This window comes from Punica granatum, chromosome 1, assembly GCF_007655135.1.
Source record: "Punica granatum isolate Tunisia-2019 chromosome 1, ASM765513v2, whole genome shotgun sequence".
NCBI classification, from domain to species: Eukaryota; Viridiplantae; Streptophyta; class Magnoliopsida; order Myrtales; family Lythraceae; genus Punica; species Punica granatum.
The window spans coordinates 15,939,873-15,965,013 of record NC_045127.1 but is presented as its reverse complement, the minus strand read 5'-3'; the positions used below and the strand labels follow the sequence as shown (position 1 = coordinate 15,965,013).

The window sequence follows — 25,141 nt, the reverse complement described above, 5'->3', positions numbered from 1 at the left end:
CCCACACACTTTTCCTTATTAAGCAATAGCCTTCCGAGGTAATCTCGCTGATCCATCGGCATATCCTTCTACCCACCTTGGTTCCCTATTGAGGAGATCATCCATGAGCTAAGGTCCCAACTTGAGCTCATCCTTTTCGGCTCCTAGTAGCCAGACCTAGCACCTCATTTCACTTCCGTCTAACTTAGCTGTGAAGCTATCCAAGTCCTTCACCAGCCAATCTAGGCCATGAGCTACATTGACTTCTAGCCATCTCTCTTGATGCCATCCTATTGTTAGTATTGACTCATATTTGGGGAGAATCCTAGCGGCTAAATTCTCGGGCCGTGCTATCGTCTGAACATCGTCATCTAGATCTTTCCCCAACATCTCTCCTAAATCGAGTTGTTGACTAGACCTATGGATCTCCAGACTGTGGCGCTACGCTCTAGCACGGTGAGGTCGGTTGGTGATCTTTGGGATTGCGTTCTGACATGATTGACAACCTTGATCTCGTAAGAGATTCACCTAACTGGCGCCGAAAGTGATATTGCGTGATTTTACACGAGAGTCTAAAACTTCCATCTCTACGAATAGACAAATCATTCCGTGTAAAACTCCATCTCTACTTATAGACAGAGATTCCCGCCGGATATTCCCGTTTCTAATACCGTCCATGAGTGTTTAGACAGAATATGAATGGAACTTTTTGGACGTATCTACATTCCGTCTAAAAACATTATGAGAGGACTAGAGACGGAATGTTCCGTGCATATACACAAGGCTCCGTCCACATTCCGTTTGTACCAATTCTTAGACAGATTTAGACGGCAATAGTTAGCCGTCCAGGTTCACACAGTCATCTTTGAGTCCGACTATAATTCATCTGTACGACCAAAATTAACAAAGAAAATGCTCAAAAATGATAAAATACCACCTGCATACAGTAATATCCAAATTACAGAGGTTCAGACTAACACCACCATTCAAAATGCAATCCAAGCTACGGAGGTTCAGACTACACAACCCAAGCTATAAACATAAGTCCACTCTAAAGTATACTTGAAGCCCATTACCAAGTTTTACCGAACAAAATGAGAGTGAACTGAAAAAGAAATTACGACTAGTCCTCATCTGATTGCGGACGAGGTACTGGCGAACAGCATCTTCATTGTTGTCATTGTCAGAGGAGGAAGAAGTGGAGGAGGATCATCCTCCTCTTGGGAATGCTCTTCTGCTTGCACTTACCCGCGTGATGGGCAGCATGATCGATCGGAGGGGAACTTCTATCATCCTTCAACTTCTTTTTCATGTTCTCAAGTCCGTCTAGAATGGTGGAGAAGCCATGGTCCATCTTGTGCTCCATGGACTTAAACCTCTTGTCGTTGGCCTCATCTTGTTTCTTTTTCTCCAGTTTCTATCTTATTATCCTGTCAGGATCTTTCCTCTAGCATCATGCCCTTCAACTCCTTCCGGATGTCAGAATACCGCTCATTCACGTGCCCTCTCATCTCTTCATCCAACAAAGAGGCATGCCTCCTCATCCGCTCCGTGCGTCGCTCCATGGCACGTGAGTTGCTGAGGATATCGGAGAGGTTGAGGTGCTTCAACCCGTACACTCGCCCCTTCTTGTCAGGACCTCCCACTGCCTTCACCCAAATTTCGGCCTCTGTGAGGCCGCTATCATCCTCTCCATCATTCCCTTGAGAAGCCTTTTTTAACTCCTTGAAGTCCGACTACATTAAGAGAATAAACCAGCATATGCATATATGAAAAAAATCGAGCCCAAACAGAATGTAAGGAAAAAAAAACAGCAAAACAAGAAACAACAGAACACAGCAAAATACAGAGCAAAACAGCAAATAAGATAAGCAGGGCAGCAGCAGTAGAAGAGCTGAACAGCAGATAAAAGAGCAGAACAGCAGCAGAAAAATACAGAACAGCAGATAAAAGAGCAGAACAGCAGCAGAAAAATACAGAACAGCAGGGCAGCAGCAGTAGAAGAGCAGAATAACAGATAACAAGAGCAGAACAGCAGCAGCAAAATACAGAACAGCAGGGCTACGACAGTAGAAGAATAGCAGAATAGCAGATACGAAGAACCAAACGGTGCCCAATATTGAAAACACGGCAGCAGCAAAATACAGAAAACACAGAAGCAGCAGCAAAATACTGACAATAGCAGGATAGTAACAGCTTCTGAAACAACAAAAAATTGATAACAGAACAAAAAACAGCAAAACAAGAAGCAGAACAAAAACAAGAAAATAAACAGCAATAAAAATAAAAATAAAACAGTTGCAGTAGGCAGCAGCAGCAGTAAAGGAGAACAGACAAGAACCAAACAGCCCAATACTGCAAACACAGTAGCAGCAGCAGCAGCAGACGAAGAAGAGCAGAACAGTCAAGAACCAAACAGCCTAATACAACACAGTAGTGGCAGCAGCAAAATACAGAAGCAGCAGCAGCAAAATACGGAAAACACAGTAGGAATTACTTACCACAGCCTTTGCAGCCCGTGGGCACATGTAGGTTTCATCCTTCCTCCTCTTGTGGAGTCTCGAGAATAGCTCCACCAGCCCAATCGGTCGCATTTGTGCATTCTCCTACAATGGGAAAAAAGTACAATAAGTTTGGACAATTACGTACACAGTATGTAATAATGAATTTTAATAGTATACAATCACGAATAAATTACCATCTTAGCTCGTGAGGTAGCGGGAGAAATGCATCCTCTCATATGCAGTGACCCCACTTGGCCTATGCTCAATTCAACTTATTTTGCTCACAAAACCGTATGTACTCCACTCTTTGCCAGAACTCCTGCATCTTTATCCAATGTTGCTCTTGGATCCAGTCTGTTTTTTTTTTTTTTTTTCGGGGGCACGTAGTTTGGCCATGAGTTGCCTTATATGCTTCGACCCTCGAGCATCGAAGGCCTTCTTGTTGTGGTCCTCCAGAGACAGGTGCCAATAAACATGGTTCTATTCCACAATGTCATGAGACGGGTGTTAATTAAAATTCATCATAACAAAGACAAGTACTCATAATAAACAAATTAATGTTTAGGATAATACCTTCCACAATTGAATACCACAGATCCAAAGTTGCATCGGGCATATCAGACCATCTACTAGGCCAAGGCCCTTGAAATCTCAAGAGTCAATATGTCCATGATCGGTCCAATACCTTTTTTTGACGGCCATAACCTGCATATTCATTTTAATAATCAACCACAAGTAATTTCTTCAACCAATAGAATTTGTAATTCTTTCAGATATTTACTCACCTTCAGGTAACTCCATGAACAATTTGGGTCTCTGGTCCACGACCACTCCTCCATCGGATCCTACAGACGATTGGTCGGTAGGGACCCGTTGTGCTTGGGCCCCTTGTTGCGCTTGTCAGGGGACCGTAGGCGATTGTTGATCATTCAGTAGCAGTTGCTGAGGGGCTGGCGGTTGATCCGAGTAGGGACTTGGTGGCTGATTCGAATTGGGGACTGGTGGCTGATCTTATTCGGGGAACGGAGGCACTGACTGCCTCCATGTAGAGCTGACCGGAGGCGCTGACTGCCTCCATGTAGAGCTGATTAGAGGAGCTGACTGCCTTTGTGCCGGAGAATCTGTGGATGGCTCGCCTGATGGAAGGGTATTGCCCTTCGTTTGATTTTCTCCTAAACACATTTAGCTTTGAACCAGCCATTTTCTATATCTCTGCAAACATTCGTCTTAATTAGGATCAAAGATGAGCAGTATAGTGCTTCTAATTTACAAAATCGAGCAAACTCCATGAAAACTGAAACCAGTCAGTTTAAAACGAGCAAATCAAATCACCTACATATTCCCTGCAACATTCACAAAACCAGTCAATGAAAACTGAAAAGAAAGGGGAAAAAAAAGAAGAAGCAAAATTTAAACCAAAATCGAGCAAAATCCATTCCATGCACTCAGCAGAAAAAGAACAAAGTACGACCACAACAAAACAATGATCTCGTATGCACTCAGCAGCTAAGGACTCTGTAAGAAATTAACACAAAGCATCGACCTCTTTAAGAAAGCAACAGAATAGTTGGCTCAATCTTGAATTGCAATAATCACAAATTTCTACTGACCTACCCAAAACCCCAAAATAAAGCAAAATCAAATGATTGCCCCCGAGCAAAATCAGATATTCGAACTTATCTTAAAATCGAAAAGAAATTATCAACACTTAATCAAAACAACTCTTTGGAAAACAAGAAAAAAGTTTAAATAATAATAAAAATAAAACGTAGTCCTTCCACAGAACTTGGTGGGCTGGGAACTCAGCTCAACTATCTTCAAAAATCCAAACTTTAGATAAAAATAATGAATCAAACATAGGAATCAGCAGCTAATATGAAAACATTGAACCATGGTTGTCAAAATCACAATTCGAATGGGGGCACCGATTCCGATTCCACGGGAAAAAAAGGTTGGGTTCAGCCCACTGTCGGGTCAAATCCAGCCCAGTCGGGCCAAAGCCCAGCCCATTCCTGAGCCCAACCTTCCCCCCCCAACCCAAACTCGGTTTTCTCTCTCGTCAGTTAATTTTCCCAAAAAAAATGGGACTTAAAATAATTGTATTATCTTTTAAAATTGATGGGATTTGAAATAATTGGATTTTGTAAATGAAAATTTTATAAGAAATTAAATATAAAAATAATAATTGATATGCATTTATAACCTATATTTATGCACAATAATTTTAATACTATAAATGTTAATTCGGTTAGCTCAAACCTATAACATGATATTATGAACATGCTCAAACACTAGTTCTATGAAACTATGACGAGGCTTCAACAAGCAAAGTTCCAGCCCAGAGTTTCATAGTTTGCCCCAAAATCCCGCTTTTGTTGATATTCTTGTTTCGGTACTAGTAAGTAGCTAATATCGAGTCATGAGATGTTATATCGATTCATGAAGACTGCTTTATTTCATAGAATGGAAAGTATGATACTCGCGCACACACACACATATATATGTTATTTTAATTACGGGTAGAATCTTATAATTCACGTAACATTCTACAACCATCAACCTAGAATCGCCATTCTGACAACCTTGCATTGAACAGAAAGTCACCAGTTTTCAATCACAGAAACATCAGAAGCAATCAATCCTCCAGTGACCCACCAAAGCTGAGCAGCCAAAAGCATATACTAACCACTCAAATCCCATTCACAACCAGCTAAATGCTCAAACCAGGTCACGATTTCTCCAAGAAACTCTGAAGCGTAAGAATTGACCAAACAGAGAAGATCAAGAGAGAGAGAGAGAGTTGCATGAACTCTTATAATCAATAACCCTAACGCGAAATTCGAGGGGGCAAGACAGCGAAACAAACCTAAAATTCGAGGAACAGGCACTGACAGAGTGATCGGCCGAGATTTTGAGGGGATGTACGCGGAGAGAGAGAGAGAGAGGCTGGGTTTCAGAGTTCAGAGCTAGAGGGAAGGGAGGGAGACGGAACCATCGCCAAGGAGTGATGGAGAGGGAACAATCGCCAGAGACTGCGGTGGTCTGAGAGAAAGAAAAGAGAACTGATCGAGAGGAAGGTCGCGTCAAGGAGCGAGAGAGTTCAGAGGGGGAATTAGGACTGCTCCGTTTGGATCAAATCCGTTTGGATCAAAGATTCGGTGGTTTTAAAATAGAATTTTAATTTTTTTAAAAAATAGTATAAATGAGATTTACTTTTTAATTTTGTATAAATTATTTTGTCTTTTTATGAAAAAAAAAATGATATAAATGAGATTCACTCTTTGACTTGTTTTGTTATTAGTAGAATTATATTAAAGTTGTGATTTTAAAATCACATTTACAAATCAAATAAGCCTTTAAAATATGACTTTAAGATAATTTTACTCATAACAAAACAAAATAATTTATACAAAATCAAATGGTGAGCTCTATTTATACCATTTTTTTAAAAAAATCAAAATCACATAACTTATATAAAGTCAAAGGATGGACCCATACATAATCATTTATACCACTCTTTTTCAAAATCAAAATCTGATTTTAAAATGTTACTTACAAACCAAACGCACTAACCAAACGCACTAGACATGTTTGGTTTGCAGGTTTTTCAATTTCATTCCCTACCTATTCCATACGCAATAAGTATTCCAATATTTGGCTCAAGGAAATGCACAATACCTATTCCGACCCAGAATAGTTATCCGGCTTGCATGAGGAATACAGTGCCTCACATGACTGTCCGGAATGGCATTTCTCCATTCGGAAATTGACGTAAAAAGGCCAAAATACCCTCAACTTCTTTGACTTATTACAATCGCATGCCATCTCGCTCTTTCCTACAGAAACCCCTCATTTCGAATTCGGCAGAGCTTCAGAAACTCTAGTAGAGCAATCGAAAAGCTCGTCTTTGATTCCTCCGGCATTCGGTGTCGATTCGTCCCTCGACATAGTGGAACTGGGTGGACGGAGAAGGGGAGGGAGAAGAGGAGAAAGGAAAGGGGGAGGGCGGTGAAGGCATAGATCAAGAGGAAGTGGAGCCGATGGCGGAGGAGGATGGCGATGGACTGGAAAAGGATTTTAAGAGTCGAGATGGATAGAGGTGCCGACAGCCTCACCCATGGAGAAGAGAGACCAAGAGCGGTAGAAGGAGGTGGCGACCGAGGAGGTTGTAGCTGTGGCGGAGGCGAAGAAGGAGGGCTTGGAGCTTGAGGGAGAGGGACGAGAGGTAGGGTCGGAAGTCGCCATTAGAGGAGTAGGGGTCGGGATCGGAGTGCGGAAGCTATGAACTCTGGTTCGAGCTCACGAAGAAGATGAATTGTTCATCTTCTCTATTTTTTATTTAATATATTATTTTAATCATTTTATTTTATGTTATTTAATATAATGAGAGAATATGTTTTTATTAAGAATTTTTTTTATTAATTCTTTATATAATTATGCTTATTAATTTATTAAAATAGTAATTTCTAATAATTACAATTAATAAAAATTTAAATATTAATAATTTTATCATTTTTCATTAAAATAATTAATTTTATTAATAAGCACAATTTTCAATAACTTTAATTAAAATAATTAATTTTTAAAAAATATTTACTTTTAAAATTTTAAATTGTTTATTTTTTATTAATTATAAAAATTGTCATTAAGGTTATATATTTATCCTATAAAACCCTATTAGATTTGGCATGAAGGGCATTTCTGTCTTTTCGCCCTATTCATATTCTTTCCATTCCTTATTCAAGCCAATCAAATAAAAGAATTATAATTCTAAGTTTTGTTACTCCCTTTAACCAAATAAAAGAATTATAATTATATTCCATGTTTATTATATTCATTGTCTATTCTATTTTGTATTTATTCTATTCCAGCGAACCAAACGTAGCCTTAAAGATTTAGGAAGGGCGAAAATTGAGATTAGAGATTCAGGAAGGGTGAAAATTTCAAATTTCACGCACCATTTTGAAATATTTCATACGCATAGGTTTTGAGACGGATTTTAAAACTTATCCATCTATAATCCTTCTAAAAATTCATCTATAAATTAAAAAAAATTGAAATGATTTTTTTTGCCATTCCAAACCTTGCACAAATCACTGTTATCAGAACCGGATTAGACCGGTCGGTCGAACCGGTTCGATCGAGAACCAGCACCTTGTCCGGTCCGGTTCTCTGGAAATCGAAATTGCACCTTCAGATTGGGACCCCATAAAATCGGACGGTGTTTTGACTAAACCCATACGAACCGGTTGGATCTATGGGTTTGCTTTTATTGAAAAATTAATATTGCATGCATGGAGACTTAAACCAAAGACCTCAACCTCCCTAAAAGCCACATGCCTACCTCTTAGCCATTTAGGCAATAGCCGTATTTGTTTACTTTTGATCATTCTTTTATCTCTTTAAGTATAATAAAAGAAGAAACAACTTCAATAAAAAGTTTTCTTTCATTCATTATTTCAATTATTTGAATTATTGTGTATATATTTAATATATCATAGTATTTCTTAATTTTATATACATTATTTATTATTTAATTAGACGCACGGTCCAACCCATCGAACCCTCGATTGAACCCATAAACCCGTGAACTCATACCTCGATCGGTTCAGCGTCCAATCCGATTTTAATAACACTGGCATAGATTACTCCAAAAAAACAAATGACCTAGAAATACATAATGATTCAGCAAATATGGTAATGTCTCACAGAGGATATATATTAAAATATAGAGTAAATTAATGATTTGGTCATCGAAAAATGCAAGTTACATAAAATATAACCTCAAGAAATTTTTTATATCAAATTGAACCTTGAGAGATTAAGTGTATATTAAATCGAACCTTCCGTCATATTGCCGTCCAAAAATGGATGGAAAAATATGATCTGGCATTCTACGTATGATGTGATACTCGTTGATTGTTTTCTTCCATTTTTTATTATTCCCCATTTATTTCTGGCATAAAAAATTATTTCCTCCCTCTCTCTCTCTCTCTCCCCACTTCCTTTTCCACTAAGTAGCAGCCACGAAAGCTGCAGCAGGGGCGATGGAGGAAGTAATCTGCTTCACAGAAGCAGTCGAGAGAGAGCTCTCACGCCGGCAATGGGCCTGGAGATGCCATCCGACCCCGATGCCGCCATGATCACAAGGCGCCTTTTACTGCTCTGAAGCGATGCAACGCCACTACACAGCCCGAACTAGAGCGTAGAGTTGTAATGAGGGGTGGTCGCTGGCGTTATCTGAGCATTTGAAAGGGAGAATCAGTAACCCGTGAGGTTTTCCTAATGAAAAGGAACTGCAGAGAGATAGAGAGAGAAAGAGGGAGAGAGGAGTGAGTAGTCACCTTGGGATGAGAGTGCAGGGAGAGGGCGGAGGTGGAGTCCATGGGAGAAGTAGAGGAAGCTGAGCTTAGCTGCGCATAGGGTGCATATGGACTTTATCCTGCACCTACTTGATGAGTGTAGCAGTCGCAGAGAAGAGAAAGACGAAGGAGAAGGACAAAGGTTAGAGATAGAACGAAACGAATAGCGGGGTCAGAACCGGACAAGAAATACTTCAATCTCCAGTCGGTTAGGGAGGAGAGGAGGATGAGGGAGAACAGATGGTTGATGGAGTTTAGTAGCGTCTCGAGGGACACGACAAAGGGCAGCGGCAGCAGTGGCTACAGTTGGGAGCATCGTTCATGGAAATTACTGTGAATTTATGCCTTGTTGTTGTCGGACTCTTCATTCTGTGGATATTTTTCAAACCTTCTTCATCTTCCTCCGGCCAATTGGACAGGAACCATGCAATTATGTTTATCTTGAAGCTTTTGGCACTGGAGGCTTTCCATCTTTCCATTGAACATTTGTGCATTCTCCCTTGTTCCATTGAGCAATCCAACTAGAGCATGAGCGAAAAGAGATTAGTAAGCATCTCAGCGTGTCTCGTAAGCATCTCTGACTTATGATATCCTTTCACTGCAGTATACTCAGATTCAGAATTTTTGCGCCGTTGTACCGAAGAAACTCCATATTGCCTATGTACTTCCAATAGCAAACAACAAATCTTCCACGATGCAACCTCCACAAAAGATCAAGTAGTAGTTATAATCATGGCTGAACTTCGCAGTCTCGCTAATAGAAAATGATGGGAAGAATAACGTAACAGGTCAATTGGCATACACAAGTTGATTCCGTAATACCGATTTATATAACCATATTCATGCAAACAAAAGCAATAACTGGTAATGGTGGTTGTGATGGTGGAGGTGATGGGGGTGAGGTTGCGGCGGGGGGTAAAGGAGATGTTGGGCGTGGTGGAAAAGGTAGGGCACAGTGGGGGGAGGGTAAGAGGAGGAAGGGGTGGGGTAAGGGGAAAGAGAAGAGGCTGGGGTGGAGAGACAGAGAGAGAGGAAATAATTTTTTATTCCAGAAACAAATGGGGAATAATAAAAAAATGGAAGAAAACAACCATTGAGTGCCACATCATACGTAAATTGTCGGATCAGACTTTTCCATCAATTTTTTGACGGCAATCTGACGGAAGGTCGGATTTAATGTACACTTAATTTATCAAGGTTCAATTTGATGTAAAAAATTTCGTGAGGTCAGATTTGATATAACTTGCATCTCTCGATGACCAAATCATTAATTTACCCTAAAATTTATTACAAATTTAGCTTACAACTTAATAAACCGACAGATGAGTTTAATAAAATCCGCTAAGAATCACTTCTCGGATTTTGATATTATTCTTCATCGAGATCTACTGCAACCTACTCTTCTTCATATTCATTAATTTCTTCTTAGTTGTCACTGCCCACAATGAAGTCATCAATCGTCATACTTATCCAGCTTCATCACTTCCTGTACGTGGAATCTCCACATACTCGAAGTGCCACCTTCTTCAACAAGTTGAGGCTCGACGATGTCACTGCCAAATATATGTAACCGTGAGCGATCCTCATTTTGAAATGCCACTTCCAAGATAATTTGACGCGTCCAATCGGTTTTGAGTGAATAACTGCCCACCAATTCCTTTTACTTTTGATATTGCTGGGGCATGGTACATAATATACTTTTAGACCCTTCTCTGGAATAATGAATGGATTGTAAGTCTAGTACCAAGCCTTATGATTCACTTCGACAATACTATACTATCTAAGATATTGTAATTCAACGGCTCTTTTCAATATCCCATAATAGTCACAATGAGTTGCTCCTTCGTCGATATTCCTTTTTACCCAAACACCATAACTATATGTCGTCTTATTTTTTGTACATTCGTCTGTTTGGAACTTGAACCCATTGACAAAGTATGTTTTCCATGTTTTGACCTTCTTATTGGGCAGCCAAGACAAGTACACCAAATCTGGGTCCGCAATAATATTACTAGGATCGACATTCTATCATGGCTATTTATCGATGTTGATTTCAGCCAAGAACAAATTAGATTGATATAACTCGCATTCATGCATACTTCAATTAGAATCTTTGTAACTAATATGTATACCTACGTAACTCCTGAACCAGGTTGGAAATTTACTTGAAACTCGATTTGTAAGGATTTTGGTTGACGCTGCAAAATAACTATTTCATAATGCAAGTAGGATAATTAATTAGTAATTAATTAGAAATTGAGAGTGTAAAAGGAAACAATTATTTAACCTCAGTAAATATTTTATCTTACTTAATATATGGAGCAACCTTCTCACAGTTGAGCAAAACATGCCAGTGAGCAACATTCAAATCTTCATCACTCAACGACCTCCTCGTATATTTCCTGACTACTTGACTGAACTTGTTGAAAAACAAAGGACCGACTGATATATTCAGTCTTCTATCGTCATTTCGTGGTACTCTTGTTCTCGATCTAAGCACATATGTGCCGAAAATAATATGAGCAAAAACTCACCGTCTCTTTATAGATATATGCTTCACAAATGGAACCCTCCACTTGAGCTTTCTGCTTAATCTTACCAAGATATCTGTCATTGCAATTGAACAACAAAGTATAATCCACTAGTAATAGAATAATTCATTCCATATGAAAACATGAACATCTTATAAATATTACTTCTCAAATGGGTACATCCATCTATATTGGATAGGCCTCCGTTGTGAGCCTCATCTATCAAATCAATAGGTAGATGCTCCATTACATCGAAGAAAGCAGGTGGACAAATCCGTTCAAGCTTGCATAGGTTACGGGTATATTCGCCTCCTTTTTTACCAAGTCTCCAATCGTAGTGTCAAGCACAAATCTTTGAAAAACTTATTAATCTCTGCCAATGGCTTTCAAATGTGATCGGGTAACTCTTTAAAAGCGATGAGAAGCAGATGTTCTATGAAAAAATGACAATCATACTTCTTCCACCCACAAAAACTTCCTTTTAATATGTCAACACGCCGGGAAATATTGGACGAATAACTATCGAGCATTCAAAGCTTTGTCACCTACTCACAAATAGCTTTCTTCTGATCTTGTGAGAATGTGTTAGTGGCCTTTGGCTTTCACCCTCGATTATTAAGGATATGGTTAAGATGTAGCTTAGGACGTTTGTAGTATAATTCCAAGTCCAACCGAGCATTTTCGTTGTCCTTCGTCTTCCCTTTCACTTCCATTACAGTGTTGAAAAATGTTATCGAAGAAATTTTTCTCAATATGCATGATTTCGAGATTGTGATGTAGTACATTCTTCTTCCAATAAGGAAGCCTCCAAAATATGTTATGCCTGGTCCAATTGTGTCTAGTACCGTATCCCGGGAGCTTACATTCACGGCCTTCATGATTGATGACTTTCGGTATATTCCGCACCAAATGCGACACATCAAATGGGCCCAATTTTTCTAGGGGGGTCCTTTCGATTCGATTGTTCTCTTCTTGAAATTGTTCATATTAGTCCTGTATTCATGACCTACTAGTAGAAATCGACAATGACAATCAAACCATCTCTGCTTCCGACAATACTTCAGAGTGAATGCCTTACTCAACTCCATGCAATAGGGACATGCCAATTTTCCGACTGTGCTCCAACTGGACAATATACCATACGCTAGGAAGTCGTTCACAATCCACATTAACGCTACTCTTAATTGTGAAATTCTTCCCTTTAGAGATATCATAAGTCTCTTCGCTGCATTCCCACAACAAATTAAGCTCCTCGATTAACGGTTGCAAATACGCATATATTTTGCCGTTCGGATTTTTGGGTCCAGGAATAATACAAGATAGGAAAATGTAAGGTATCATCATGCACATTTTGGGTGGCAATTTGTAGGGGTGACAATAACAAACCAACATGAATAATGCCTTGCCAATTGATTGAAAATGTTGAACCCATCCGAACAAAAAACGACTATCACGTTTTTGGGATCTTTGACAAACTTTGGATATTCACTATCAAAAGCTTCCAAGCTTTTCCATCAAAAGGATGACGTCTACATTTGTAGGGAAAAAAGGGGCTATCAAGGTCATTACTAGGGGGTAGTTGTTCTTGTTTCAATTCACCAATTCCATAAGGCTAAATTGGATTTTACAATCGGGACCATGCACGTTGCTTACAAGCCCTTGATTCTACAAAAACGAAGACCAAATCTTACTCTTGATAAGGTGAATGTCAAGAGGATACCCATATGGATCATTTTGAGGAAGATTCACTTGCATTTCTACTATAGGATGGGCATAAGTTATAATGCAAAAGCAGTAGGCACACCATTATACATGGACAAATCTATTGCTGCAAACTCACCTTGATTTTGAGAATGTTTGTGTTGAAATAGATTTTGAAGATAACCTAGTGGATACAGTTGGACTAGATATCAAAGATAATTATATAGTCGATGTTTCAGTTGATTTTCCTTGGCTACCTGAAAAATATGAGAAATGCAAAAGTTTTGGGCATAAATGCCAAGAAAAGAGAGGTTCCAAATAATGTTGATGGTGAGAAAGTAGTGGAGGTGAAGACAATGGATGAACCTCAACTGATTAAGGAAGATGTGATGTTTGTTCATGTTAATGTTGCAGAAAGTGCTTCTATAACTTCTCAAGGTAGTAGTGAATTGTCAAAGTCAGGGATCGTGGGGCAAGACCAATCCACTGTTCCTCTTACTATCTCAAGCTCTCCTGATGATACTTCTCCAGATAAAGTTCTCCTTGTGGTTGATGAGCAAGATAATACTAAAAAGGATGATTCTAATGCAAATGCCACAGATGAGGAGGGCGAAGTTAGAGAGGTCCTTGAATTTCTTGTAAGTCAAAGGACAGTCAGAGCTGCTTCTCAAGGAGTCTTTGTAACTGTTCAGCAGGTGAAAGGTAAGAAAATGAGAAATATAGGAAGAAAGATCAAGGCAAGGAATCTACTTCTTCTCTATGATTCTCTCAACTTAGAATGTTAGGAGTCTCAATGACTCCTCAAAGCATGGAGCTTTGCGAGTTCATGCACATGCTAATCAAGTAATTGTGATGGGAGTATTGGGTTAAAAAAGGGTTGGAGTTTCTTAGAGAATTATAAGTCATTCAGCTAATTGAATGTTCTTAACTTGTTGGAAACAGTCTGTAATGGTATATGCACTTCATAAATCTGCTCAGTTCATTCATTGCAAGGTCTTAGACTCGGATTACTCTTTTTTCTTCACTGTCTTATATGCTTCAAATGATCGACAGGAAAGAAAGACATTATGGGATCAACTTTGTCGTTTGAGAGGTGTTGTCCATGGACATTGGGTTATTCTCGGATATTTCAACGTAGTTTGGGACCCCACTGAAATTTATTTTCTGGATAGTTAGGCTACCAATGATCCTTCTATGTCAGATTTTGGTGAACTCTTGAATAAATATTGAGGTTCTAGATCATCCATTCTCTAGTTGTTATTGTCAGCACCTAATTTCGATCCATCGGCTCCGAGGGGGGCAAAATTGTCATTTCCTAATTTATCACCTTTTCTTAAAAAAAATTATTTTTAATTAAATTAAATTATGTATGTATAAAAAAAAAGATTCGGGCAGGCCGGGCAGCGTTGACAGGCTGCCCGTGACCGCCAGCATTTAAAAAAAAAAAAAGATTCGGGCAGGGCCGGGCAGCGCTTGTCGGCTGCCCGCGACCCCGCCGGCCCCAGAGATCCCCAAAATCGCGATTTCCGCGATTTCTTCAAGATTGGCCGAAATCTCAACGGAAAAAGGGAAGGAATTACAATTAAATGGACAGAAATACAATTCGGCTAAGGAGGAAGAAGACCCATGGAGAGAAATCGAAAAATTGGCTCTCGTTTCGGGGAATTTGGAGATCGGAGAACTCGAAAAACCCTTGCCGGAAAACCCCAAAATTCTTCTCGATTCCGACTGTTTAAACGCCGGTGAGGCCTCGATCGACCACGGCGAAGCCCAAGCGGTGCCCAAAGCCATCTCCCGCGTCCGTTTCGACCCTCATCGCGGCGTCCAGGGGCGAGAACCGTGGCCGCCGCTGACCGCCCGATCCCGACCGCCCTTGGCTAACGGGCCTCGACCCAGTTCGTTCTTTTGCAGGCCCGGCCCGGAAGTTCGGCCCATTCCGGCCCAACGCTCTAGTCCGGTACAACGCTCTTCCGGGCGGGCTAGCCCGATCCGATCAGACCCGATTGTTCGGCTTTTTTTTTTTTTTTTTTTACAGAGAAGCCCCTCAACTTTCTGGATTAGGTAAATTCTCGACTTAGTGGCATCATTAGGATTCCTTTCCTGAATATTATTGCTTGCTTGATGGATATAATGTGAAATGAGTGTTCTTGGGTCGCGTGGGTTATCGGATTTGTCCCGAACTTGATTTTACACACTTTCTATTTTGTCACATTTTAGTCCCGGGACCATTTTATTTTTTTTTCAGATCTGCCCTGAATTCCAAAAATTATTTTCAATCAGGTCTCGGTCATTTTACTATTTTCTAATCAGTCCTTGGATTTTTCAGAATTTTCTAAGTATCCCAAAGAACTTTTCAAGTTGTTTCAGTTTAGTCCTGGGGCCATTTTTCACCCTTTTCAGATCTGCCCCGAATTTCAAAAATTCTTTTCAATAAAGTTCCAGTCATTTTACTATTTTCCAATCAGCCCTGGAATTCCCAGAATTTTTCAAGCATCCTAAGGAACTTTCCTAGTTGTTTCAGTTTAGTCCTGGGGCCCTTTTTTTTGTTTTCAGATCAGTCTAGATTTTCAAATTCATTTCAAATAAGTCCTAGGACATTTTCAGTAAATTTTTTACACAGTCCCCATTTTTTAGAATTTTCAGATCAGCCCCCAATTTCTTAGAATTTACAAATCAGTCCCCAATTTTTTTAAAATTTTCAAATCAGTCCTTGCTCTTTTAAAATCGTTCAATTCAGTCCCTTAGACATTTTCTAAAAATATCCGGCCCTTTTCTACTTGGATCACCCGCCGATAATGTATGTGCCCCATTTAAATATTTCATTTTTGTAATTATGTGACCATGTCGGAAATTAGAGTTTATCGGGCGGTCAACTAATGGCTATCTCGACGGCTCGAAATCCATAGACTAAAGCATTCGGCAAGCTTTTAATTAACCTAAAATTCTACACACGGGATAATCGGGACGTTAAATTTGGCTAAATTAAATCACTTGATTTCTTTAATTGGATTGCACGAATTGATTAATAATTTGTAATCGCGTCGACAGTTCAAGAACTGTTAGTCATGCCCTTTTCAAAATTCACAATTTCAAAAGCACCGAGATATGTACAACGTAATCTTGATTTTCATGCACACACATATTTACCGATTCAAGGGCATGATTACCGGTTCTTGTCCTGCCGTAATCCTAGCGTAGGTTTGTGTTTAGAACGGGTTAAAACATGAAAAACATATTAATCTCAAACTCGGCTTAAATCAAACATGGGCAATAGTCAATTAGAGGGTTAGGTTTTTGGGTTTTATGTTAAAATACTTTTAATCTGTAAAAGCCATATTGTCACGATACAGAATAATCTAAAAACAACCCACACATTCGAGACTTGACTATGAACATCACGTCTGTCGAGTCCGTTAAAATAATGCCGAATGCTGCATACCCTGTCTATCACCCCTTTTGTTTGTTTTAAGGTAGAATTTGTATGTCAAGATACCTCGGTTAATAATAAGTTAATTCACGTAAATTCGGCGATAACAAAACCCCATTGATTGTTTATTTGAGCTTGCTCATTACATCTTTTGCACTTGATTGTTATGCGGATCGAGCCTGATCCCTTAGGACTCGATTCACGCTGGGTCCAACGCCTATAACCGTCGATCACGGGATCCAATACCCCCATACACCGAGTGCGCATTTAATTTAATTTTCGATCTTTTCCGAACCATACGGTGAGCATGAGTGAAATCATGGCCGAATGTGAACCGACCGGGATTTAGTCATTGTAGCTTGTCTTTTATTTATTTGAGAGAACAATGTAAGGTCTTATATTATACATATATTCATGTAAAATCCCGATCGGAAAGTGGATGGTCAGAGTGTTTTTTCGAATTTACGGTATCAAAACGCATAAGATGAGCGGAACTTAATAAAGCGATAATTAAATTAAAATGGCAAGCCTAGACAAGTTAGAGTACCGAAAGGTCGTGTGGGATATAGGCCCACACGTAATAGAACCCCCGAATTCGAAATTTTCGGCTCCGTACAGTCCATTGCCTTAGCATCTTAGGTGTACCCCGTACGCCTAGACCCGGGTAACTTGCCGACCCTCGACTTTCGGGTTGTAAAATGGCAAGTGGCGACTCATTCTCACGTGCGTCCGTCGCGCGTCCCCGGGAAGGTGGACACTCCCAAGCCGCGTTGCATAGGCGCGCGCATGCGTGTCCCGACGAGAAGAAATTCGGGTGCGCACAGCTTGGCGACTCCACTGGGGACACTTAGAGGGTTCGGGCTCGTTCCCACTTGCTTTGTTTGCTTGTTTATTTATCGCCTTTCGCAATTTCCCGCTTATCTACTTTACGCACTTTTATTTCTCGCACGCACATTGCATATCATACTAGCTTCAGGTACCTACGGGTTGCGTCCCACGACCGATTTTAGGAAACACAGGTTAGATAGGGGTTCCGAGTAAGGGTACGTCGCACGGTTGGACCGTCGATTAGGCCCCCAAAGATCCCCGCTCGATTTCAAGGAATTGACACCCTTGAATCGGGAGCCCCCATCCTTACGTAGCACGGTCCTTGTAGTACTAAAACCATGCATTCTGCAGGAGCTCCACGCTATCCTCCAACCCGACTCCAACAACAGTCCTTGAGTCGAGGACCGAACACTCATCGGTCGAACCGCCAACCATCGAGGAGTACCGAACACTCATCGGTTGAACCGCAGTTGTCCACGGCATTGTAGAACCCAATTTCCACACCGCCCGACCAACCCTAGTCTCACGCCTACTCGGGGTTCCTACGACTCGTTTGAATGCTGAACTCGCATACTCCGGCAGCACGGAGATTGCAATCGAGAAACTCCTCTTTTTTATTGAGTCCCGAGCGCATAGGGTCCAGGGGGATTTTCTTCGAAAGGGTTTATGTTATGTTGTTCTATTGCTAATCTTTGGGACCCTCTTATTCCCTCGCTCGCATAGTCTCATCGATGCGGCCTTGGCCAGCGTTGTCCTCCAAGTAGTTGGAGGGCGTGGTTATGAGGTAGCCCTCGTGGCTGAGACCATCCGGTCCCTCGACCGCGTCTTGAGAACATGCGACCGAAAAATAAGGGGATTCCCTATGCTTTTACAAATTTGGCTTCAAAGTCACGCAAACCCTTTGCGTCTGTTGCGCTCGATTATGTATTTTAATGGTCCGAAATCAATTATTTCTCGATTGCTACCCCTCCTGCGTATGGAAGAACGCAAGGTCTCTGAGTGGATCAAAATTTTTCGTGAAATAGCACCTAGGGGCTTTAAGTGGCGTGCCGCGTGGATGCCACCCGGACCCATGGCCCTTAGGTGTCCTGATTTTTATGGAGTCCCACTCATGAGTCATGCGAGGTCCACCACTTATTTTCCGGCGAGAGTAGTGAGGCAGCTCGGTGGCTTACAGACGGTCCCCGAGGATACGGCGCGAACTAGATTTGAACATACTTGGCGGGAGGATCAGACACCCGCAGATCGCCAAAGTAACGTCGAACAGATCCTGGACGCGCGACGAACTGTGATTACCGAGCTTCCATACTTCCCCGAGCATCCGACCCTTGATGAGCGGGATTTCCAAGCTACAGAAGAATACATCCTTCGCTTCTACCGATGGGGTCCAGCAGCACACGAGGATCTCGTCAACTCTCCGCGAGTCGGAGATGGCGGGTCACCCGGCACAACTCCCACTCCAAATATGGCCATCCAAGCCGAGCTCACTCATCTTAGAGCCGAATGAGATCGTCTTCGTCGAGAAGTCGCAGAGAGGGACAAGCAGCTTGTTGATTAACGCCAACTACAGAGAGAGCTCGCCCAGACCCGTGCCGAGCTACAGAGGCGCGATCAGGAATTGGCACGAGCAAACGCCGCTTTGGAGAGGTCCAAGAAAAGGGCCCGCGGGGGTCCATATACACCCTATGATAGACACCCCCGCCAGACCCTCGAACTAGGACTTTCCATGGCGATGGTTGCTTGCTCCCCGAGCGCAGTAGAAAATCGACTTAGGACTTCAATTCAAAACCTGCATTGTACTTTAAACTGTCCTAGTCAATATGAATGACCGCATTAGTGTTTTCAAAACTCATGCATCGCATGTATTCTGTTTATTTATTATTTTGCAGCTACCATGCATTCCCACATGATATGTGAGTCGTGCCAAATTTCGCTGGTAGACAACGTACAGCCTTCACCATTCCTCTACGCCTCCACGTGTTCCAACACGTTTCTTGGCCTGTCCTGGGCACCTCCCTCAATGCAACAGAGCGCGTCACTAGGCGTCGTGCGAGCACATCACTCCCTGCCCGTGCCGAATCTTCAGCATACGTCCCTCGATGCGCTCGCACAACGCCCACCAGGCCAGTTCGCTTCCCTACACTCTTGCATTGAAATCTTGAACAGTTTATGCTCTTTCATTGTTTTCTTTTCCCATTGCAGGAAATTCCCAACAAGAAGACAGCCTGAATACTGAGCGACCACAATTGAGACAACAAACGTCTCTCATCCAGCTCCTTGGGATTTCAACACTAAGTCCCCATCCTTGCTCCATAAAGCAAGACCGCAAGAAAAATCAGAGTCACCGCTTTGCAGTGCCCTGCACTTTTCCTTAGCATTGACCTTTGCTTTTGCATCTCTTGCACTTTCTTATCGAGCATGTATTTACTGCATTGAGCTTTGGCCCCGCATCGGGCTCCGGCCCCGCATTTACTGCATCGGGTTTCGGGCCCGCTTTTGGGTTTTGGCCCCGCATAGGGCTTCGGCCGCACTTTTGGGCTTCGGCCCCACCTTTGAGCTTCGGCCCCGTATCGGGCCTCGGTCCTGCAATTATTGCTTTCGGGCCCCGGCCCAGCATTTACTGCGTTTGGGCACCAGCCCAGCATTTATTACATTCAGGTTTTGACACCTCACATTTACTGCTTTCAGTCTCATCTGAAATCCAAAATCGACTTGGATTCAAATTCATCCAAGCGATACACCGATGAGCAAGTCTAATTCTTTCGCTGCAAAGACCGGAAGTGACAGCTCCACAAGCAGAGCATGACCCAACTCTCGATCGCAGGAGATACCAGCATGATCATGCCTCTGATCAAAGAATGGATCTCATCCACCTTTGTTGTGGTCGCCGATTGAATAGAGGGCAACATGCGCAATCTCCTTTAAACTCTCTTTTGCTTTAATTTAAATGCATTCCCACAAATGGGCTCTCGACATGAACAAATTCTTCAATGGAGCATTAGAACAGTCTTTGCAACGCCCTATTAGTTCTGTCGGACCTGTTTGACTCGCTTGTCCTCATGGGACTTGACTCCTCGAGCCTTCCCTAGGACGACTGCGCATGCTTACTCGCAACTAGGGAAAATATGCTTATGTGACTTTAGTCACAGTCTAACCTCTCCAGAATAGTGATGACTAGATCCCTAGAAACAAATGCCACCTACATGTGGCACCCCATGGGTCGCGCGTGAGACAAAAAAGGAATTTTCCTATGGGACCACCTCATATTTCTTACCACATATTCCCCGCATAATCGCCTAATACATTGCCTTCTTTGTCATCCTTCACAGGGGCACATTGACCACAGGCGAAGAGCGATGCACGAGTTCACGCTTCCTTGAGAACTTGTCTCGGACCCTTTCCTTATACTTTGACGATTGAGGTGTCCGACGATGAGGTACCCCCCTATGAAGTCGAAAACAAGGACAATCGAGCGAATCACTCAGCATTGATGCAACCGTCTTCCTCGAACATCCAGTGGCTTCAACAGCGTGCACCCTCCAAGAGGCATGTGCTGGAAAGAACAACAAGAGGTGATCGGAGACATCACACCAGACGCCTACCACGGGCCACTTCAACAAATGAAGACCGGGGCATCCCCGTTCAACATTCGCGTCTAGACAACCTCGGTTCCCTATTCCACATGGGGCAATTTGATATTTTCTTTTCCTAGACAATAGGGGAAATTCACATGTAATACTTGCAAGGGCAAATGACACGGAGTTCGACTTCCGAGTGCACGAGAGTCAAACCTCCAAGAAAGCCGGTCCTCACAAAACAGGGCTAGTGACACACAACAAGTCTCCACCAGACGAAGCACACCAAAGCGGCCTCGGCGATGCAAATCGTGGAGTTTCAAACAAAGACATGGGGCACAAAACAAACCACAGCTGCAAGGAAAAAAACAGAGCAAAAAGAAGCGGGAAAAACCCGCCAATGAAGAGAGAGAGAAAAGACGCGAAAAAAAAACAGCCAATAAACAAAACAAGGCACCGCCGAGATTGAAAACTCCGGCTTCGCCAATCTTGAAAAATCAACAAACCCCGACAAAAGGGGAGCAGCAGACACAACTCCTCGACGGAGATAGAAAATAATGCACTCGGAGGTTGAATCCTTTGAAACCTTCGCCCTTTCAAACTTGAGAGATAAAAGAATCGAGCCCGCTAGGTCGAAAATCCCTTTTGGGGCGGCCTAGGCAAAAGCTAGGGTAAAAGAGAGGCATAATCGGAAACCCTTTGGGGCGGTCGTGGCAAAAGGAGAGCTCTTCCCCTTTAGGTTGAGAGGGGCGGCCCCGAGGTGGGTGACCGTAGCAAAAGGAGAGCAAAATGAGAGATAGATAAAATTGACCCCCTAATCTCTCACACATCGTGCGGACTAGGGATCCTCAACGAAAGTGGCCAGATTATCTACTCCAACATGATCCTCGATCAGCCCTCCAACACAGCTCAACCGTCCAGCGTGGATTCCTCTTCAAGCACAGTGGGCAAATCGAGCATGCTATCCAAGCAGTTTGATACAGCCTACACAACAGAAGAACAAAGGAAAAATGGTACATCTCGCTACAGGCGTGAACTCGTGTATCCTTTTAGCCTAGGGCAACGCGTTCCCCCAAGCTTTCTCTTTTCTGTTCGTCTTTGCATAACTCCAGAATGGGTCACAGCCACCCTTCAACAGGCTACCACAAAGCCGAAATCCGAGACATTCCTTTCTGGGATCTAGTCATAGCATTCTGGAAATGGTCAGACCGAGTCTGATCAAATCTAGGCAAAAAAATCCCCACGCGGGTCACAAGCGTAGCCGCCCTACGGTACCTTGACGAGAAGGGTCCTAAGCCGACGGCGCGTCGAATAATTGACAGAGCCGCTAGGGCATCATTAAGAATGTTTCGATATGCATGTGCATGGCCAACAGGAACCATGGAGGCCTCACATTGAGGCATTCGAAAATGGGATCTCATTCGCATCGCCAAAGCAAAAACTCTCTACGGGTCGCCCAGGTGACCCGAAACTGAAGAACATACGTCGCGAACACACCCTTTTATCTGTGCTTATAAATTGCTAGTAATCCCATGATTTACTAATGATGTAAGGATCACAGGTACAATAAACGCAAGAACTACGGCGGACTCTGATCCCCGGTCCAAGAGGGTACGTAGGCGCTCTCAGAGCTCGAGTCCCGCATCGCTAGACGCCGGTCCCTAGCAAATGAACAATCGCCCAACCGGCGACGAGCAACCGCCTCGCAAGCAAAAATCCCATTGGCGAGACCAGGGCATTCCCAGTAAGCAATCGCTTCAGCGGTGAGACCAGCTGCCAGCAAGAGTAACAAACGATCGATCCAACAGCAGGGTCGGCTTCTGGCAGATCAGACGCACTACAACCCGAGGGGCAAAGCGGGCCTCCAGCAAAGCACAACCACCCCGGTGGCAATGCAAGCCACGCATACCACTACACCATCCCAACAAAGCCACGACCCAATGCCAAGCACCCCTCTTCAGCGCCCCCTCGCCATTCCTTAACACTAGTCGTTGCTTCTACATTCCCTGCATTTTCGCATCATGCCCACCTTTATTGCTTTCTGGACTTCGTGTCCATCTTTACTGCTTTTCGGACTTCGCGTCTACCTTTACCGCTTTTCATACTTCGCGTCCAGGACTTCGTGTCCATCTTTATTGCTTTTTGGACTTCGCGTCCAGGACTTCGTGTCCATCATTACCGCTTTTCAGACTTCGCGTCCCGGACTTCGTGTCCGTCTTTACCGCTTTTCGGATTTCGCGTCCCGGACTTCGTGTCCGTCTTTACCGCTTTTCGGACTTCGCGTCCCGGACTTCGTGTTCGTCTTTACCGCTTTTCGGACTTCGCGTCCGGGACTTCGTGTCCGTCTTTACCGCTTTTCGGACTTCGCGTCCCGAACTTCGTGTCCGTCTTTACCGCTTTTCGGACTTCGCGTCCCGGACTTCGTGTCCATCTTTACCGCTTTTCGGACTTCGCGTCCAGGACTTCGTGTCCATCTTTACTGTTTTTCGGACTTCGCGTCCGCATCTTTACTGCATTTTAGACTTCGTGTCCACATTCATTGCATTCCGGACTTCATGTCTGTGTCTACTGCATTCCGGACTTCGTGTCCTCATTTACTGTTTTCCGGACTTCGTGTCCACATTCACTGCATTTTGGACTTCGCATCCGCATCTATTGCATTTTGGACTTCGTGTCCACATTCATTGCATTCCGGACTTCGTGTCCGTGTCTACTGCATTCCGGACTTCGTGTCCTCATTTACTGCTTTCCGGACTTCGTGTCCGCATTCACTGCATTTTGGACTTCGCGTCCGCATCTACTGCATTTTGGACTTCGTGTCCACATTCATTGCATTCCGGACTTCGTGTCCGTGTCTACTACATTTCGGACTTCGGGTCCTCATTTATTGCTTTTCGGACTTCGTGTCCGCATTCACTGCATTTTGGACTTCGCGTCCGCATCTATTGCATTTTGGACTTCGTGTCCACATTCATTGCATTCCGGATTTCGTGTCCTCATTTACTGCTTTCCGGACTTCGTGTCTGCATTTACTACTTTTTGGACTTCGTGTCCTCACTTAATGTCTTTCAAGTATGCGTCCACATTTACTAATTTATGGTTTTTACTATTTTTGCAACAGGCCCACATATTAGCAAAAACGAGGAGAATTGACAAACGGTCGCCAGGACCAAACGAGGTGCTTCTTATAGTCTTTGGCTGCATCCTCTATCCGAGCACGCAACCAAAGAGGGGCAAGCTATCAGCACCTAATTTCGGTCCATCGGCTCCGAGGGGGGCAAAATTTTCATTTCTTAATTTATTACCTTTTCTTAAAAAAAATTATTTTTAATTAAATTAAATTATGTATGTATAAAAAAAAAGAAGATTTGGGCAGGGCCGGGCGGGCAGCGTTGACCGGCTGCCCGTGACCGTCGGCATTTAAAAAAAAAGAAAATAAAAGAAAAGGATTCGGGCAGGGCCGGGCAGGCCGGGCAGTGCTCGTCGGCTGCCCGCGACCCCGTCGGCCCCGGAGATCCCCAAAATCGCGATTTCCGCGATTTCTTCAAGATCGGCCGAAATCTCAACAGAAAGAGGGAAGGAATTGCAATTAAATGGACATAAATACGATTCGGCTAAGGAGGAAGATGTGATGTTTGTTCATGTTAATGTTGCAGAAAGTGCTTCTATAACTTCTCACGGAAGTAATGAATTGTCAAAGTCAGGGATCGTGGGGCAAGACCAATCCACTGTTCCTCTTACTATCTCAAGCTCTCCTGATGATACTTCTCCAGATAAAGTTCTCCTTGTGGTTGATGAGCAAGATAATACTAAAAAGGATGATTCTAATGCAAATGCCACAGATGAGGAGGGCGAAGTTAGAGAGGTCCTTGAATTTCTTGTAAGTCAAAGGACAGTCAGAGCTGCTTCTCAAGGAGTCTTTGTAACTACTCAGCAGGTGAAAGGTAAGAAAATGAGAAATATAGGAAGAAAGATCAGGGCAAGGAATCTACTTCTTCTCTATGATTCTCTCAACTTAGAATGTTAGGAGTCTCACTGACTCCTCAAAGCATGGAGTTTTGCGAGTTCATGCACATGCTAATCAAGTAATTGTGATGGGAGTATTGGGTTAAAAAAGGGTTGGAGTTTCTTAGAGAATTATAAGTCATTCAGCTAATTGAATGTTCTTAACTTGTTGGAAACAGTCTGTAATGGTAGATGCACTTCATAAATCTGCTCAGTTCATTCATTGCAA

At 42.7% G+C, this 25,141-nt stretch overlaps 1 protein-coding gene across 1 annotated transcript; it reads right to left on the bottom strand.

Annotated features, from left to right (window-relative positions):
- Positions 1–892: 892 nt before the first annotated feature.
- LOC116192646 lies at positions 893–5,606 on the bottom strand. Its single transcript, XM_031521243.1, has 6 exons — positions 5,350–5,606; positions 3,269–3,695; positions 3,057–3,188; positions 2,678–2,963; positions 2,481–2,585; positions 893–1,715 (listed from the first exon to the last, which is right to left on the bottom strand). The coding sequence occupies exons 4-6, from the start codon at positions 2,717–2,719 to the stop codon at positions 1,413–1,415; spliced, it is 450 nt and encodes a 149-aa protein (XP_031377103.1). The 5' UTR covers positions 2,720–2,963; positions 3,057–3,188; positions 3,269–3,695; positions 5,350–5,606; the 3' UTR covers positions 893–1,412.
- Between the last annotated feature and the right edge of the window lie 19,535 nt (positions 5,607–25,141).